Source organism: Sylvia atricapilla, chromosome 4, assembly GCF_009819655.1.
Source record: "Sylvia atricapilla isolate bSylAtr1 chromosome 4, bSylAtr1.pri, whole genome shotgun sequence".
Classification (NCBI taxonomy): Eukaryota; Metazoa; Chordata; class Aves; order Passeriformes; family Sylviidae; genus Sylvia; species Sylvia atricapilla.
In genome coordinates this window covers 33,336,993-33,354,678 of record NC_089143.1, presented here as the reverse complement: position 1 = coordinate 33,354,678, position 17,686 = coordinate 33,336,993, and the positions used below count along the sequence as shown (strand labels likewise).

General features: G+C 50.9%; 1 protein-coding gene across 1 annotated transcript; it reads right to left on the bottom strand.

Moving 5' to 3' along the window:
• Positions 1-1,183: 1,183 nt before the first annotated feature.
• On the bottom strand, positions 1,184-17,120 carry LOC136360364 (GDNF family receptor alpha-4). The gene is made up of 7 exons (XM_066317555.1): positions 16,847-17,120; positions 13,489-13,569; positions 9,863-10,208; positions 6,641-6,750; positions 4,986-5,120; positions 4,627-4,784; positions 1,184-2,318 (listed from the first exon to the last, which is right to left on the bottom strand). Exons 1-7 carry the CDS (start codon positions 17,118-17,120, stop codon positions 2,172-2,174), a joined length of 1,251 nt encoding a protein of 416 aa, XP_066173652.1. The 3' UTR covers positions 1,184-2,171.
• Between the last annotated feature and the right edge of the window lie 566 nt (positions 17,121-17,686).

Sequence of the window (17,686 nt, the reverse complement as noted above, 5' to 3'; positions counted from 1 at the left end):
TCAGAGTTGTGTCACTTGGTCTCTCAGGGGACACTGATGTCCTGGGTAAAGGGGAGATGTTCACAGCAACTCTGTGCCCGTGTGGGGTCACTTGGAAATGACTTTCCTGCCTGTAGCTCTCCCTCCTTGTCTGCTTTCCTGATCAGAGTGAGCTCCTTGGCCATGAAGTGCTCACACATGACTTTCAGCTCAGGGTGTGGCTCATCACCCTGCACACCAGCCTTGGAACTTGAGGAGTTCCTCTGCAGAACCTCGGATTAGGAAAAGCAGATGCTCCAGCCCTGAGGACCCCCAGGAGCAGCTCTTGGGACAGGGTCAGCAGGAGGATTTCTGCTCATGTCAGACACATCCACAGCTGAAAACCAGAGTGGTTCCTTGTTGGAACAAAAGCCAAGGAAGTTGCTGCAGTTTCTCAGAAAATCTGAAGCAATAAACAATCGGAGAGGTTTTGCAGGAAATGGGAATAAAAAGCAATGGACTTTCCTGTGTCAGATGCTTCCTAAGCCTTTCCATTAATGCCAAGGGATTAACGATATTTATTGGAGGAGCACAAACCAAGGAATAAATGGACTGCTGCAAAGGCCAGGCCTAAATACACTCGGGATTCTGGGGCTGTTGCTCTTCCTCCCATGGCACTCAGCCTGGGCAAGATTTATCCTGGGAAACCTTCTCACTCTCCCATACCATCTTCTTTCCTGGCTTAATGTAGTAAAGTGGTTCAGCCTCCCAAGAGGGCACTGGGATGCCTCAGGTCACCTCCTCGAGGAAAGACCCTGGGATGCTCAGGCAGTCCAAGGTCACACACCTGCCTCCCTGTGCCCCAAGACACTTGGGAGACATTCATCCTCACTTTCCTCCCCGGGGCTCTGCTTGAGGCTCGGCAGAAAGGGCCACTTCAGCAGCCTTTGCTTAAATGACATCTTCACTGAAAAAACAGGGCATGGCAAGAGGCAAAGCCCTTCACCTGCTCACCTGGACACTGGTGGCGTCCTCTGCCTGCTCTTCAAGGAGGGGAAACTGTAGCAATCCAGTCCCTACCCATGATACAATTCATGACTTGGACTTTCTTGGCTGGGTATTTCTGTCTTCAGGGTGGTATTTAGCAAACATCTCCTATCCTGTCTCTCCCCAGGAAAACTAAAGAAATCCCTTGGCTGGAGACCCTGTGCCTACAAGACCAGTGGATGGACAGGGAGCGCGGGAGAGTGGAATATGTTGGGCTCACATCAAATCCTGCCCATGGGCTCACACACTGGCCCCTGATGCAGAAAGGGTTGCCTGGGGAGGGACAATATTTGCCTCTGGTTGTTTGGATGTGACAAAAAATGCCCCAAACACTGTACAGGACCAGTGGATAGAGATGTTTGTGTGGGGACACAAAAAATTCTGTTGTAAACAAAATGCAACACACATGTTTCTTCCTGAAAACCATCAATACAGGACACAGGTTCCCCTAAGGAGGAGGGCCTGAGGGGCAGGTGATAGCTGGGACGTGGATGCTGGTTGCACTCGGGCCATGGTTTTGAGAGGGTGGAAAATCCCTACCAGCCAGTTCAGAATGTGGTTACTTGGTCCTCCCCAGAGGTGCTTCAGGTTCCTTTCCAGTGAACCAACCGCCTTCTCACCAGTCTTCTGGTTTCTCCAGTCTGAAGGAACCAGGTGCATTGTCCTTCAGGTCCCAAACAACCCTGGAGACAGTTTGAATTCCACATCACTTGACATGTCCTGTCAAGAGCCCCTCAATGTGGGTCTCAGGAAACCTCCTGACAGGTCATCCATTTGTCCATCCATCAAAAGTCTTTCCCCTCTTGGCTGGGGCAGGAAAAAGCATTTCCTTTGCAGCTCTTATTTCTTGGATCAACTCTCTCCTTCATCTTTTTCAAGGGGATTGTCCATGACTCCAGCCCTATCCATAGAGAGCTGGAGAAACAACCAAGCTGTGGTGTGGAAAGGTGGCCAGGACCAAGAATGAGCTGGTTGTCAACAATGCTGATCATATAAAATCAAATAAACTGGCAGACAGATGAGGAGGAGGAAGGGATGCCCAAACACTCACCTTGCCTCTCCATCCCCTCCCTTCTCCCTGCTCTCCTGAAAAAGTTACTGCTCTGGTTGTTCAGTAAGGAAACCCACACAAATCGAGTCTCTGCCTGGAGTGTGCCCGCCCTGCCTCACATCACGGGGAGGCTCAGCACAGCAGGGGAGAGGAGCAGCCACACCTGGAGCAGAGGGGCTGCCCAGCAGGAAGGGGCTGCTGGGCTGGAGGTCCCTGAAGACAAACGAGTGGAGCCACGCAGGAGCCTCTCCTCTCCAGACACCTGGAAGAGAAAGGAGACAGCCTGAGGGGTGTGGCTGATCATGGAATCATGGAATGGGGTAGGCTGGAAGACACCACCCAATTCCAGCCGCCTGCCATGGGCAGGGGCACCTTCCACTATCTCAGCTTGCCCCAAGCCCTGTCCACCCTGGCCTGGAGCAGCTTCCCAGGGCAGCCACAGCTTCTCTGGGCACCCTGTGCCAGGACCTCCCCACCCTCACAGCCAAGAATTTCTTCCCAATATCCCATCCAACCCCGCCCTCTGGCAGTGGGAAGCCACTCCCCATTGCCCTGGATGTTCTGTCATCCCAGGCCCTTGTCCAAAGTCCCTCTTCAGCTGTCTTGGAACCCCTTCAGGCACTGGAAAGCCACAGTTAGGTCACCTTGAATCTTCTCTTCTCCAGACTAAAAAATTCCGGTTCTCTATGTTTCCTCACAGGAGAGGGGCTCCATCTCTCTAACCAAACTGGTGCCCCTCCTCGGTGCCTCAGAGGATTTGGGGCTCGAGGCTGTGCAGCCCCAGGTGTGTGCATGTGCAGAGAGGCCAGGGCTGATTCCAGCACCCAGACTCTGACCTGGAGGTCAGCACAGCCCTTCAGGGGATGCTGGTGAAGGTGGTGTCACAGCAGAGTCATGGGTGGGCACACAAATGTTTGGACACAGGCTGGAGGTGTGTGTGACGTCAATGGCCATCCAGTGGCTTGCCCTGGTGACCTTAAAGGTGGTGTGGAATGTACCTCCATGGTGCTAGGAGACATTTCACCAGCTTTCCCCCTCAGGTCCAGAGGTGCCAACCTTATTAAACAATGAATGGGACCTGGATTTGAAGCTGAGGCTGAAGCCAAGACCCAAATCTCTGGTTTCTCTTGCAGTACCAGCAGGGATCAGGTGCCAGCAGCACTCACACCTCAGCAGAGGGACGTGCTGGTGCCACGAGGAGGATGGAGATGTGGCAGGGCCATCCTTTACTGCAGCTGCCTTTTCCAGCTTCCCACTTGCTGTTGGGAACACTGTCCTGGTCACAGACAGTTCACAGCTTCCCCATCACTTCCAGGATGGAGTTCTCAGGGCTACATCTGAACTTGAGGCCACTACTTTGATTTCTCTAAGGTCTGGGTAGCAGCAGCTTGAGGGAAATGCTCCAGATCTGCTGGGTGCCCAGCCTATGGCCCAGTGAAGGTATCCCTGGGCTCTGCAGCAGTGCCACCAGTGCCCTGCAGAGCAGTGAGGGGAACTGAGGCCACTTTTCTCCACCTCCCAACCAACTGCTCTGTGAAAACAGGGTGGAGAGAGGTGAATCAGGTGTTTTCCCAGCAAGGAAGCTGGGATAAGCTTTAAAGTAACCCACATTTGGAAGCTCTCTGAAGGTATCAGTCAGCCCTGTGCAAAGCCAACGCTTGGTCCTCAGAGTCTAGTTAAAACTGACAGCTTCTGTAACCTGAACATTCAGCAAATCAGGGTCACTGTTAATTATTCAATAGTAAAATAATTGAATCTGAAAATTACTCTGGTGTGGCAAGTCAAGGTCATTTTTTTAAATTTAAAAATAAAATATTTAATGCCTATCACGGACATCATCAGTAAATGAACATGCTATTTGTTTTAAAATAATTTCAATTTAATATTATTTTGATAGTAATAATCTGCTGATGAACAGAACCTTTACTTTCAAATTCTCCAATGCTTAGCAAACCTTAGCTAAACCTCTGCATTATGACCTCTGGAATCCTCATCTAACAAGGGAGGAACTTGTGTCCTGGGAAGCTGAAATGCTTGTCTGAAGCTGAACTGATGCTCTGGGGGATGGTGAGGAGCCAAGCCAGTGGTCCTGGCTGAAAACACCATGGATTTCCCAGTACTTCTAAATGAGACATATCTCTGAATAATGGGAAGGGAAGGGAAGGGAAGGGAAGGGAAGGGAAGGGAAGGGAAGGGAAGGGAAGGGAAGGGAAGGGAAGGGAAGGGAAGGGAAGGGAAGGGAAGGGAAGGGAAGGGAAGGAAGGGAAGGGAAGGGAAGGGAAGGGAAGGGAAGGGAAGGGAAGGGAAGGGAAGGGAAGGGAAGGGAAGGGAAGGGAAGGGAAGGGAAGGGAAGGGAAGGGAAGGGAAGGGAAGGGAAGGGAAGGGAAGGGAAGGGAAGGGAAGGGAAGGGAAGGGAAGGGAAGGGTGAATCAGGCCTCCAGGAGGTGGAGGGTAGGTTCGATGCCTGCGTGTGACTGAAATGACACAGGTGGAAGGAGCTGAGGTGAGGAGGCTGCAGGAGGCACAGACATGGCCCATCACCTCTCTGGGCCAGGCCTGCCCTCTCCTACCTTGGTGGGCTGGAGGTGCTCCAAGCTGTTCTCTCTGAGGGTGGCCACAGCTCTGTTGGCATTTGGCTCCTGCTTGTACATCTGTGTGGTGGGGGGGATGGACGGGGCCACGGCCGTGTTCAGGTGAGTCCCGTTGCCGAACGCCTGAATGGCATTTTCTTTGTGTGGAAAAGATGGAGAAAAGGGTTGTCAGGGCAGGGGAAAGCATCCCTTTCCCAGCCTCTTTCTCAGCATCACCCAAATGGATGCCTGAGGCTCTTCAGAGCTCCTTGCTGGTGACACAGGGAGCTGGATGCCCACAGACCCCATGGCATGTCCCCATGCAGAGCCAGCCTCCCCGGGCGCACGGTGACACTCACGGAGACACACGTTGTTGGTGAAGAGGTGCAGGAAACTCTCACACTCCTCCTGCCGGTTCCCGCTGGCGTTACAGGTGCACCAGGGAGCGATGCTGGACGTGGAGTTGTCGATGTAGTTGGGGGTGATGGGGCTGCCTGCCGGGACCGACGGACAAGTGTTACTGCAGCCGGACACGGGGGGTCAGGGACATCCCCTCGTGCTGCTCTCCGGGGCTGCTCTGCCTCAGCCAGGCCCCTCCATGACAGCAGCACAACCCTTCCAGTGCTGGTGTCATGGGGCTGCTGTGCTCCCAGGGGAGAGAAGAGGAGCAGTCACAACCCTTTTGGTCACATCACCATCACCACAGCCTTCAGTCAATTAAAAAGTGTATCAGTCCAAGGAAGGGGCAGTTTCTGGGAATTCAGGTTCCCTAATAACATTCAGAGAATCATTGAATGGTTTGAGTCGGAAGGGGGCTTAAAAAGCCCACCCAGGGCCACCCCTGCCATGGCAGGGACACCTCCCACTGTCCCAGGCTGCTCTCAGCTCCAGTGTCCAACCTGGCCTTGGGCACTGCCAGGGATCCAGGGGCAGCCACAGCTGCTCTGGGCACCCTGTGCCAGGGCCTGCCCACCCTCCCAGCCAGGAATTCCTTCCCAATATCCCATCCATCCCTGCCCTCTGGCAGTGGGAAGCCATTCCCCCTTTCCTGGCACTCCATGCCCTTGTCCTCTGTCCCTCTCCAGCTCTCTTGGAGCCACTTTAGACCTTGCAAGGGGCTCTAAGTTCTTCTGGAAGCCTTTTATTTTCCCAGCTGAGCATTCAAAAACTGGATGGGAATGTATATAAAGATTTTCATGCTGTCATTGAAAAAGCCAATCTCAATCTCCAGAATGAAGGATTAAAACAGAATGAAATGTTGGCCCAAAAATGTCAGTCTGTCTCATCCATCAGGACAGACCTTGTCCAAGAGCCACTGGCACTTCTCTTTGGACTCTTGTCTGTGCCTGTGCCAACTGCTGCCAGCTGGGCTCTGCAGCATCTGAAACCCCAATGTGGTACCCTTTGAAGTTAGAAAAATGGCAGTGCATGGTAATTTCCAGTAGCATCACTGGTGATGGCATCAGGGAATCCCTGGCAGAGCAGACACTCTGGGACAACTCATCTATTTCAACCAGAAAGAGAAGGTCAGATCTTGCAGTAGCCCATGTTTTTTCTCCCTCCACTGCAGCCATCCTCAAGTTACCCCATACCCATGGCTTAGTCATGTCAATGAAGGGAGAAAGACTAGCACCAGGTTGGATGTGGCCTGGAGCAGCCTGGTCTGGTGACAGGTGTCCCTGCCTGTGGCAGAGGGTTGGAATGAGATGGGCTTTACAGGTCCCTTCCAACCTAAACCATTCCATGACTCTGTGGTGTCCCTGGGAGCTCAGCAGCCCAACTCACTGTCCTCAAGCCAGAGCAGAGGGGACATTCCCCCCTGGGCAGAGGGGACATTTCCCCCCAGGGCAGAGGGGAAATTTCCCCCCAGGGCAGAGGGGACATTTCCCCCACAGGGCAGAAGAGACATTTCCCCCCAGGGCAGAGGGGGCATTTGCCCCCTGGGCAGAGGGGACATTCCCCCCTGGGCAGAGGTGTCCCCAGGCTGGGCAGGGCCTGGCAGGACAGCCCTTACCGATGATGCCGGTGTAGGCCAGCAGACAGGCAGCGTAGCTGTCCCTGCGGCAGCCGCTGGCGGCCTGGGATGACGGCTGGCAGTTGAACTGGAACTCTGCGTAGCGAGACCTGATGGAGCCAGAGCACAAAACAGGACACGTTATCAAAGGTAACTGGGAAAAAGGGGCTGCAACAGCACCCTCGTGGTGTTTACAGAAGGGAAAGCCTTTGCAGAATGCTGCTGTGGGTATTCTCTGGACAGTTTGAACAGACATCCTTTTACAATCTCCTGCTCACCCCAACAAACCCAGGAGGAGGTTTTGAACAGGTTCTGCAGTTAATGTTTTACAGGCTTCCTCCAGGACTGCAAGAAAAGTCGAGTCTTGGAAGAAATGTTTGTTTTCTGTTGTGTGAGGTTGGTTTTTGAGGGACGAGCTGTAGCCAGGAAGGAAATCAGTCTGTGTCTCCATTTTCTCTCTTTTGGGTAATAACTTTGCCTGAAGACCCCAGCCTTCATTTTTTGTCTGATTTGATGAAATAGAGAATTGCTCTGGCCCAGTTTCTGTCTCCAAAGACTCTAAATACAGCTGAGGCCACCTCAGATCAAGGGAAATGTCCAGAGGTTCAGATACGAAATGTCCTACCCATCACCACGTCTGTGCCCCATCCTCTGCTGCAGATACCCATTCTCAGGAGAACCCTCTGGAGCCTGTGGAACTGGCAAATCATTCTGCCAACCAGTTATCTGCCATGTAATTCTTTAGGCATCAGTCAGCTCTTGGCACATGGTGGTGTTTGAAGATCACAGGACATCTGAGGCATCAACACAGGGCTTTCAGGCAGGACATGGCAACAACTGGAGATCCAGATCCATCTCAATTCACTCAATTCACAGAAACTCAAGCAAGCATCACCACTGACAACACTTGAAGGGAGGGTCCTTTCTGTGACAACCTGCACTGTCTGAGCTGAGAACTGAGAACCTCAAATGTTTACCCTGCCTGAGCAACCTCAGAAAAACTCAGCATGCTGCTCCCTCTCTTCATCCACTCTATTCCAGACACATTGCTCCTGCTCCTGGTCAGTGTCAGCATTCCAGTTTGCTCTTTCCAGCCCACTTCTCCCCTATACTCCAGTCTTCTTTTTTCTTCCTCATCTTTGTTCCCATATTTGCCCCATACCAACCCTTTTCTCCTGTAACATGGACAGGAAAAATCTTTTCCAGAACTTACTCCATTGTTTAGAGATTTAGAGAAGGGAGATAGTGACGGCAGATTTTATACAATCCATATTGTAGAACCCACCCTTCTGAGCCTGGAAGTTCAAAGGGCAAGAGCAGTGCAGGAGCTGCAGTACAGACAGGGTGAGACTTGGAGAGTTTCACCCCATTTCTTTATGATTTATTCCTGGCTCTCCCTGTGGATTCTGCACTGCTGGCATTGACCAGGTCATATGTCAACCTCGTGCTCCCTCTGCGTCTCTAGAGGATGTTTTATATTATATATCCAGAGGCCAAGGGACCAGATAATTAACAGCTGTGCTGCTTGCAGGAAATAGTTTCCAGTCTCCTGGGGAGTAACAGTCTCCCCTTTGAACCTCTTCCTCCTCACTGGGCCCTCTTGTCCTGTTTGGGAGAGGGCGGCATCTATCCATTCTGGATTCCCTGGGTAGCCAGGAGACAACATCTGGGCAGGGCCTGGTCAGCCCAAGGCTTTTCATCTTTCAGAATCTACTTCTGCACAGTTCAGTCATTCTCCTGCCTCTGTGTTTCTGGGGTGCAGAGTACTGAGGGTATTTGTACTTTTGTGCCTCCAAGAGGATGCCGCTGCTCTCACTTTCCTTTGTGAAAATACATAATATTTTTATGGTAATTAAAAGATGATGTGCTGGTAGGGGATGGCTGATGGAAGTTCAGCTCAGAGCTCCCAAACCCCACAGCAATTAGAGACTGAGACAATACAGGGAGTATGTCCTACACTTGTTCTTGTGCTCTTCCCCAGGTGTCTGCTCACGGCCCAGCTGCATGCAGGGCACTGGGCTGGGCCCCCATGGTGCTGTTACTGCCTTACATCTCTCACTGCCAGGTGGGCCCCGCTCCTGAGAGCTTTATGTGGATTAACCCTCTGGAATATCAAACTCTTTTTGAGGAACAGGGAGGTGAAAATAGTGCAGATGAAGGAAAAGCACTGAAGGGGTTCTGCAGTGAGTGTGCACATGGGAGGGGTCTGTGTGTGACTGTGGCTGCATGGAAACAGAGGAGCAAACCAAGGTGGCCACAGACGGTGTGGTGGATCTGGAATGACACTGGGACTGTAAAACTCCTGGTGCAATCACCAAAACACAGACTCCCTGAATCACAGAATGACAGAATGGTTTAGGTTGGAAGAGACCTAAAAATCATCTCATTCCAGCCCCTGTCATGGGCAGGGACACGTCCCACTGTCCCAGGCTGCTCCAAGCCCCAGTGTCCAACCTGGCTTTGGACACTGCCAGGGATCCGGGGCAGCCACAGCTGCTCTGGGCACCCTGTGCCAGGGTCTCAACACCTTCCCAGCCAGGAATTCGTTCCCAACAGCCCATCTAAATCTACCCCACTTCGGTTTCCAGCTATTCCTCCTTGTCCTATCACTTCTTGCTCTTCTTCAAAGTCTTTTTCCTGCTCTCTTGTGGGCCCCTTTTAGGTATTGGAAGGTGCTACAGGGTCTCTCCAACATTTAGCCTTGTACCAGAAGGGTATATTTTTTTACATGTGTAGATTAATTTTTCTAATTAAACAAGCAAGCAAACAAACATGGTTTTAAGGCCTTCACAAGTGTGTGTGGCTGTCAGGCTATCTTGGTGCCCCTTGAGGGTGCTCTGGGCTGGGGAAGAGGGCCAGTGAGGGAGATGGATTGGTGAAAGTGGCTGTAAGGACCCCTCCCCATATTCCTGCTAAGCCTGCACATTCCTGGAACTGTTTCTACAGCAGGTCTTTCCCTAGGACCAAAGCCAAAAATCCATAGAAAACATCTAAAACACTTCAGCATGATCACGTCTCCTTCTGCCCGTTGAGACGTTCTGCGGGGTACAAGGCCACGGCTGACGGGAAGGGCCCCGGCGTGTCTGCGGCTGTGGTGGGCTGGAGCAGCCCCGGAGCAGGGCTCACTTGTGGGTGAGCGCTCTGCCTCTGTCACGGGGCCGTCACCCATCCCTGCCCGGGGCAGGGCTCCCCACGCGGGCCAGCCCTGCCTGCCCACGTTACCTGCAGACGTAGTTCTCCCGGCAGGAGTCCAGCGGCGCCAGGCAGTTGGGCTTGTCCTTGGTCTCGTAGGAGCAGGCCGGGACGATGGTCTGGCGGCGGCGCTCGGCGCAGGCCGTGTCGTCGCAGGGGCAGAAGAGCAGCTCGTGGGTGTACTCGGGAGGGACGCGGTCGAAGAACTTGCGCAGGGCCTTGTGGCACTTGGAGCGGTTGCAGGTGTCGGCCCGGGCCAGGCGCCGGATGCAGAAGGACACGTACTCGGTCCGCAGCCGCTGGCACATCTCATCCACGTTGCAGGCCTTGGCAGCGTCCAGACACCGGTTCACCTGCGTCACCTCGTTCTCAGAGCCTGGGGTGGTGGGACACGGTGAGGCAGCTCTGAGCTGGCCTCTCTGCCAGCAGCACCGCCCCGGAGACGTCCCTGCCCACCCTGCTCCATCCACCGCCCCCTCGGGGACACCACACCTGCTCCTGGGAAGTGTGGGTTTGCTCTCCGTGTCCTGGTAGGACCAAATTCCCTTCCCAGATGTATCCACTATCACATTCCAGACTTCACCCCCCAGAGATCACTTCATCAAGCTCCTATAATTGATAAAATGAATTCGGCTTTAATCTGGGCATCTGGTAACACTTTACTAATGCAAATTAACCAGCCTGAAGCTTGGAAGACAGCAGGGATTAGAAAGTGCATCTGCTTCTGACCATGAGGGGATCCACTTGAGTGTTGGGATCTCCACTACTGAACTTTCTTGTTTCTGCAAGTTGCTTAAGGTCAAAGACTGAGCCGAGGGCAAAGCTGGGTCTCTGATACAGGGGTGGTCTGCACTAGTTTCCGAACTCACTGCCCTAGACAGGGAGTTTCTTTAGGCCTCTGGAGGGTCGTGTCTGGCTTTGGCAGCAGCTCTGTTTGTTCACCCCAGGATCTGCTCAGCTAAGCGAGACTTCTCTGGGTTGCAATGTGGCCCACCCAGACCAGTCTGACCCAGTGTCCCCATGTCCTAAGCAGTGACAGTGGCCTCACAGGGTGGGGTCAGAGGTACCACCCAGCTCCGAGCCTCTGGGACCTGATGCTACCTGCACGTGAGTGCATGTGGGGCTCTCCTCACACCCTTTGCAGGGTCACCCTTCACTCTGCATGTCCACCCTCCTAAACAGGAGGAGAAAGAATGTCCCAGTCTGGGTGGGAGAGCAGACATGTGCTGTGGGATGCAGGGAAGGTGGAGGAAACTTGCAGCAAGGGGAAAGGTCAGGAAAATAAAGCAAAAACTGTAGTGATGGATGAGAAAAACAGTGTCTTCAGTAGGAAAGTAGGGACCTCATGAGCTTATATGCCAACAGCTTTCTCTATATGTACAGGGAAAAGGGAAAGATATTTGTCTAACACTCATTGTAGGACTGCTACAAAGGTGGATGGGGGTCTGTTTTATAGAGGAGAAAAATGCTACTGGGTCCCTGGCAGGAGTCAGTGGAAACATCAGACTGTGTCTCATCGAACAGATAAAACAAGGGTTCTTCAAGCTGGAGAGAGAAAATTAATTTGAAGCTGGTTTTCACCTCTCTGAATTAAAATCATGACTTGCAGCACACCAGAAGGACTTTGTCCCCAGCAGAGAAAGATTTTTCCAATGAGGAAAAATCCCCAGAATGATAAATTCCCAACACAGAGTCAAGCCCTCTTTGACTGAAAGTTAAAACCAGCCAGTCACTGCTGACAAGTGTTGAAACATTGACAGTCTCCCTGAGCACATGAGAGCTGGCTGCCCTCCTTTATTTGCCTGACTTTATCAGATACTCCTTCTCCCAGCATTTATTTTTCCCTTCCTGTTGCCCCCTGTTGCTTACAGTGAACTGGAAGTCAAATTCCAAGTTTTTCAGTTATTTTATGATGGATGAAAGTTTTGCTTGTTGTGATCCCATCACTAAAAACTTACCTTTAAAGCTGCCCAGAGATGAATATTGTCAGAGCATCGGTTTATGCTGGGGAGCTGCCAGCTAACGTGTAGGAAACAGTTACTTGGAAGAGTTTCATTACCCATTCAGCCAATAAATCACAGGGAACATGCTGGATTTTCTCCTCTTCCCACGCAACACCAGCGGATGTGCTTTTTAAATCACTGCTACAATTAGAGTGGAAGAATATGGTTCCATTTGTGCAGTTTTAGTAGTGGCCATATATTGTTTGTGTAAAATGTAGTTTAATATACCTGTTGTTCACTTGGCCTATGGTCACAGGGGTGTCTTATGTTTCAACAAGTTCTTGGGATTTCTTTTTGGTAAATTTGAAAGAGGGTCCTTTGGCAGTGTTGACCACATGACCCTGGACATTGGGTAGGCAGAGAGCAACAGGTCATAAGTTATGTTGTAGAAAATATTGATCAGTATGAATAAAGACAAAAAGGTTAAGAAATTTAGTGTGTCTAAGTGGATGCCAAGTCCCCTAAAGAATCCCTGCTGCTCTGGGCCCATTTGCTTTTCTGCACAACCTATTTTAATTTGCTTTAAAAACCTTAGAGTGTGTTAACCATGCATAAAACTCCCCATTCCTTGATTTCCCCTTGCTCTGAAGCTTTCTGGGATTCAGCAGAAGGGGAAAAACTTCAGTAAATAAAACCATGACCCAGAAAAAAAAAAAAAATCCCTGTCCGTGCACCAATCTGCCAGGTGGAGTCAGTAAGAGAGAGGTCAGGGAGTACCTCCCCTCTGCTCCACTTGTCCAGGGCTGATGGGTTAATTTGCTCCAGGACATTTTCACCCAAAAAGTGCCTGGCCATGGTGGAGACTGCAGACATTCACTAGCTGCAGGGACATGCTGCTCCTTCCTTGCTTGGGTGGACTCCAACTGTGGATGTCACCCCAGAGCAAGGCACACATTTGGAAAAGCTGTTTGGGCACAACTGCCAGAGACACAGGAGGAGCACATTACCTGCTCCCAGACAGGGAGTTTGGTGAAATACCCACTCTTGGTAAAGCTTCCACACGGCTCTGGTGCATAGGCTGTGTCATTGGTGAGGGACAGGCTATTGGCAGCCACTCTGACCTTTGAACTGCTGAGCCCTCGAGGAGTTAAAGGGTGTCAGGCTGCTCTGCTCAGCTGTTAACAGGATTAGATGCAGAGCAGAACACAGCTCTGGGTCTTGAGGTCGCCCTCAGGACAGGTGGTTAAAGGCTGGGATCAATACATAGGTTGAGTTATTGACCCTTTTTCCTGCAGAGTTTGATCCTGTGACTGGTGTGGAAGCACCTTCTCAAACCTCACAATGCCCAAGCAGCTCCGGTTTGATGAGGTGTGTGCATGGAACAGATCATCCAGCTCCTATGGAGAATGACTGTGCCTGGGATGGGTCATTGGAGGGGGTCTTTGTACCACATCTCTAAATCCAGTCCTCCATAGAAACAGCCAAAAGACAAAATCACAAGTGTTTTTTCCCAGAACATTTGATGTGACCGTTTAGCACAGGAATCAGAGGCAACTCCTTGGAAAAACAGTTGCTAGAGCTGAATCTCTATATGGATTAACACATGTGAGCACTTTGTGCTCACAGGGAGCACAAAGGACTTTCCTGCCTGCCCCGCAGCCAGGTCCCTCCTTGCCCACCCCAGGAGGTGTCAGAGCATCCTCACACACCCACCTGCAGTGATGGATGCCAGCCGGACATAATCAAAGCCCCGCACGAACGGCTCGTAAGGGGAACTCTCCAGGACATTCATGCCTGAGGGAAGAGAGAAGTTGGTGAGAAAGCAGATGAGGCTCCTGAGGGATGGCTGAGATGTGCAAGGCTCAACATCTGCAGTGAAAGATTGTTTGGTGTGTCCAAGGGAACTTTGCTCTAAAGGCCACAAGGAAATGGATACTCAGAGTCACAGGAACAGGCGTGTCGACACATCCTTGGGGAAGGGCATAAAATGTAACTGGCTCTTAAAAATATATCTCAGTTTTGGAGTGGGGCAGCCTGTCAGGAACTGCTGAGTTGCAACTCCAGCTCAAGCTCTGGGGCACACTTCAGGGGTTGCCAGAGAGGCTGTAGCACAGGCTCCTGCTCACAGGCAGAGCTCAAATCACCAGCTCCCTACACACACAGGGTTTCCATCACCATTATTGCTGTTTCTTCTGTGGCCCTCCCTGGGTCAAAGGTCCTCACCTCTTTTTAGGACACAGACAGGCTGTGCACAGGGTTATGTGTGTGGTAACACACTCCATATTTACTGCCACCTTTCCCTTTCTCCTTTTCAACAGCCTTTTCTTACTTGGCACAAAGCTAATGACACACAGCCCCTGCAGAAACTTCCTCTCTTTGTTTTTACATCTCTGGGAGCCTGATTTTATTCAACTGGTGCTTCCTTTTCATCTGTGCAATGGTCTGTAATGCCCCATCTTTCTGATGGATACCATGGAATACTATCGAAGCAAACAGCTCAGTACCTGTTGGTTCTTTTATTAGACATTTAGATGGATGTGGACAGCAGCAGCAGCTGTACTGGCTGGGATAAAAGGAGTGTCCAACCTCACGCTCCAGGCATATGCTGACCTCCAGCTGTGGGCAGGAAGAAATGGCTCCGGTGTCCACAGCCGTGTGCAATTACCACCGGTGCATTACAAGGCAGCTTTACACCTTCATTGAAATATCTTGCATCATTACTGACTGGAGAGGGGCCCATTTGTATTTTCCAGCATAACAGTTTTATGTCCTGATGATAAAGCACCTTATCAGAGAGTTGTTATCGCGTTGTCATCATGTTATTGTGTCTCTAAATGGGAAGGTGGCTAAACACGGGTATGCTCAAGAGAAGCTGAGTAAATAGTGTGTTTTGTAAATTCCCTGAGCACACACTTCCACGATTGTTTTTGCAAGGGGCTTCTAGGAAGCTTTTTGTAGCCTCCCGGGTATGTGACTGAGAAACAAAGCTCTACACGGACCGTGTGGATTAGCTTCCGTTCTCAGTCAATTAAACATGTGTAAGGACTCTGAAACATGGGACTTCTACGAAACATATTTCCCTGGGGAAATTAAGGCAAGGAAATCAAAAGTTTGGGGTGTGAATCTGCATTGCAAATGAAGTCAGTTGTTTGAAGAAGTGTGGGGCTCAGGACATGACAGCGGAGAAGTGGAGCAGAGCTGTTGTCAGCCTCCAAGAACAGCCCTCTCCCAGTCATTCCCAAGGTGGAAGTCCCAAGACACTGAGCAGGGAGTCCATCCCACACCAAACTGCTATTCTGCATCTGCACCAGAGCTGGCCCCTGCCTGCTCTCAGCACTCCTTGCCAGCCTCTCTCTTCTCTTCCTTCCAGTGGAAGCTGGCCCTCTCTGCCCATGGCTGGGGCTGGGAACTAGATGGTCTTTCAGCTGCCTTCCATCATAAACCATTCTGTGTCCCAGAGCTGGAAACCCTCATGGCAGCACTGCCCTACACAGCCATGTCACAGGTGACCTGTTTCCAAAGTTTGAGCCTTGAAGGTAGTCTGTGACACGGCCCACTGAGATGAATTGGAGAAGCTGGATTGGCACCTCTTCCCCAGGCTCTCCTTCAATGGAAACAAATCTGACACATAATTATGGGAAAGACCAGATACTGGAGGGTGCTGAAGTCTTGTATTTCCCCAGTCAGCTCATAGCCCTGCACCCTGCAAGCTGTGGCACCTGAAAGCGTCCTGGAACCTGATCAACCAGTTTCCATCCTGGCAAGCCTGTGCACTGCAGTGTCCATCCTCTCTGTTTTGCTTGGCCTTTTGGCCTGTGGTCTCACCCCTGCACTTTTCCTTTTGGGTTTCAGCCAGCAGTGTTTCACAGCCCATGGCTGGAAGGGTCTGTTTTATTCCCCATTTTAATTTTCATGGTGCATAAAATACTCACTAGCCTGACAAGGAAGAGTTATGGTCACTGAGGTACAATTTTATGGTGACTCTTAAAAAATGTCAAAATCCAAACTTATTGAATACTGGCTCTGGCAACACTTTAAGTTCCAACTTGATGTCACCAGCCCCAGATCTTCACTAACCCAAAGACACTGATGCACTTGAGACATTCTAAGAGAGTGATTTTTTTGAAGTTCATGCTATTTTTCTCAGAGCCTGTGCTTTATATTGTGTTTCTATAAAATCTACAGTGTTCACCGTCTTGGTTAACATACTTAGATACAAAATAGGCTGCACATTTTTCCAGCAAAAGATTTCAATGTATATTGGGAATGTCATAAAAGAGAAGCTGGATTAAAAAAAAAAAAAAAAAAAAAGATGCATCTCATATTTTCAGTACTACTTTCCCCAACATGTCAATACCATAGGGATCAATAGGATCATCACATCTCTTGAGTTGGAAGGGGCCAACAGGGACCCTCAAGCCCAACTCCTGGCCCTACACAGGACACCTCAACAATGCCACCCTGTGCCTGAGAGTGTTATTCAAATGCTACTGGAGCTCTGGCATCCTTGGGACCATGACCATTCCCTGGGGAGCCTGGGCAGTGTCTGAGACCCTCTGGGGGAAGAACCTTTCCCTGATATCTAACCTAACCCCCTCCAACACAGCTCCATGCTGTTCCCTCATGCCCTATCAGTATGTCTTGGGACAGAACAGGATAATACAGGGGTATTTTGTAGCAACTTCAGAGCTCTGTAGAACGGCCCATGAGCAATTCCTATTTAGGAAACTCATCAGAAAGTGTCGCTTTTATTTTTTTCAGCCTTCTGATGTTTGCATTTCTGTAGTGGAGTTTTTATAGATTTTTATGCAAACAAAGTGACGTTATGGCAACTGTCTTTCTTGTTTATCATTTTTCTCTTGAGGAGGGACAATTGACGGACTTCTAGTTTGACCAGTGTGGTTGGAGAGGTGGCAACCTCATCCTCCAATCCGTGGTCATCATCCAAAATCTATATAAACCGAAGTAGAAAAATAAATTCCCCTCTTTTTTGCCCTGACGACTTGACTGAGTGCGTGTCATTCATTTCGTGTCCTACAGCGACAAGAAAGGAGCGCCCCGTCCCACTGACCTTCCATCAGCGTGTGGTGGATGCTCCAGTAGACGCTCAGGCAGTGTTTCTCCTTCTTCATGCCGCGCTTGCACTTGCAGCCGTAGAGCTGGCTGGAGAGCAGGGCGCTGACGGTGCTGCGGCACTGGCTCTTGGCGCCGGGGCCCAGCTTGTTGGCGCCGTTGCCGGCGATGCACTGGCGCAGCGTGCGGAACTTGGCGCTGCACACGGGGTCGGTGGTGCAGGACTCCCCCGCCTGCAGGCAGTCCCTGCTGGAGCCCGCGGCCTGTGCCATGCCGTCTGCAAGGGAACGGAGAGGCAGTGCATGGAGCAGTGACGTTGTTTTACGTCACAGCCACACAGACTCTGACATTCCGTAGGCTGAAAATCACTCCGGTATTTTTGGGATGTGTCTCCCTTTTACACTATTTCACACAGACCAATTTGATTGGTAAAACAAAGGCAAACTTCTTCAATCACTTTGGTCAGTCCAGAGGGACATCAAGAAGAAGTCCCTCCTAGGAAAAGGAATGAATAATATAGGTACTGTTACAAAAACATTCCTCTTATTTGCAGAAAATTCCCTAGGAAAAGAATTTCAGAAAACCAAAACACCTCAGGCATGGAACCAGGGCTACAGAGCAGCCCCGTAGGAAATGGACTTCTGCAATCTCCTCCTTCTGGGCTGCCTGGGGAACCTGGGGATGCCCCATTCCTGCAAGTGTCCATGGCCAGGCTGGATGGAGCCCTGAGCAACCTGGGATAGTAAAAGGTGTCCCTGCCTGTGGGCCTCATATTTCTGGATCTGAGAGATTTTAGCCTGCTGGCAGCTGCTAACTTTTTCCCGAGGAAAAACGTCTC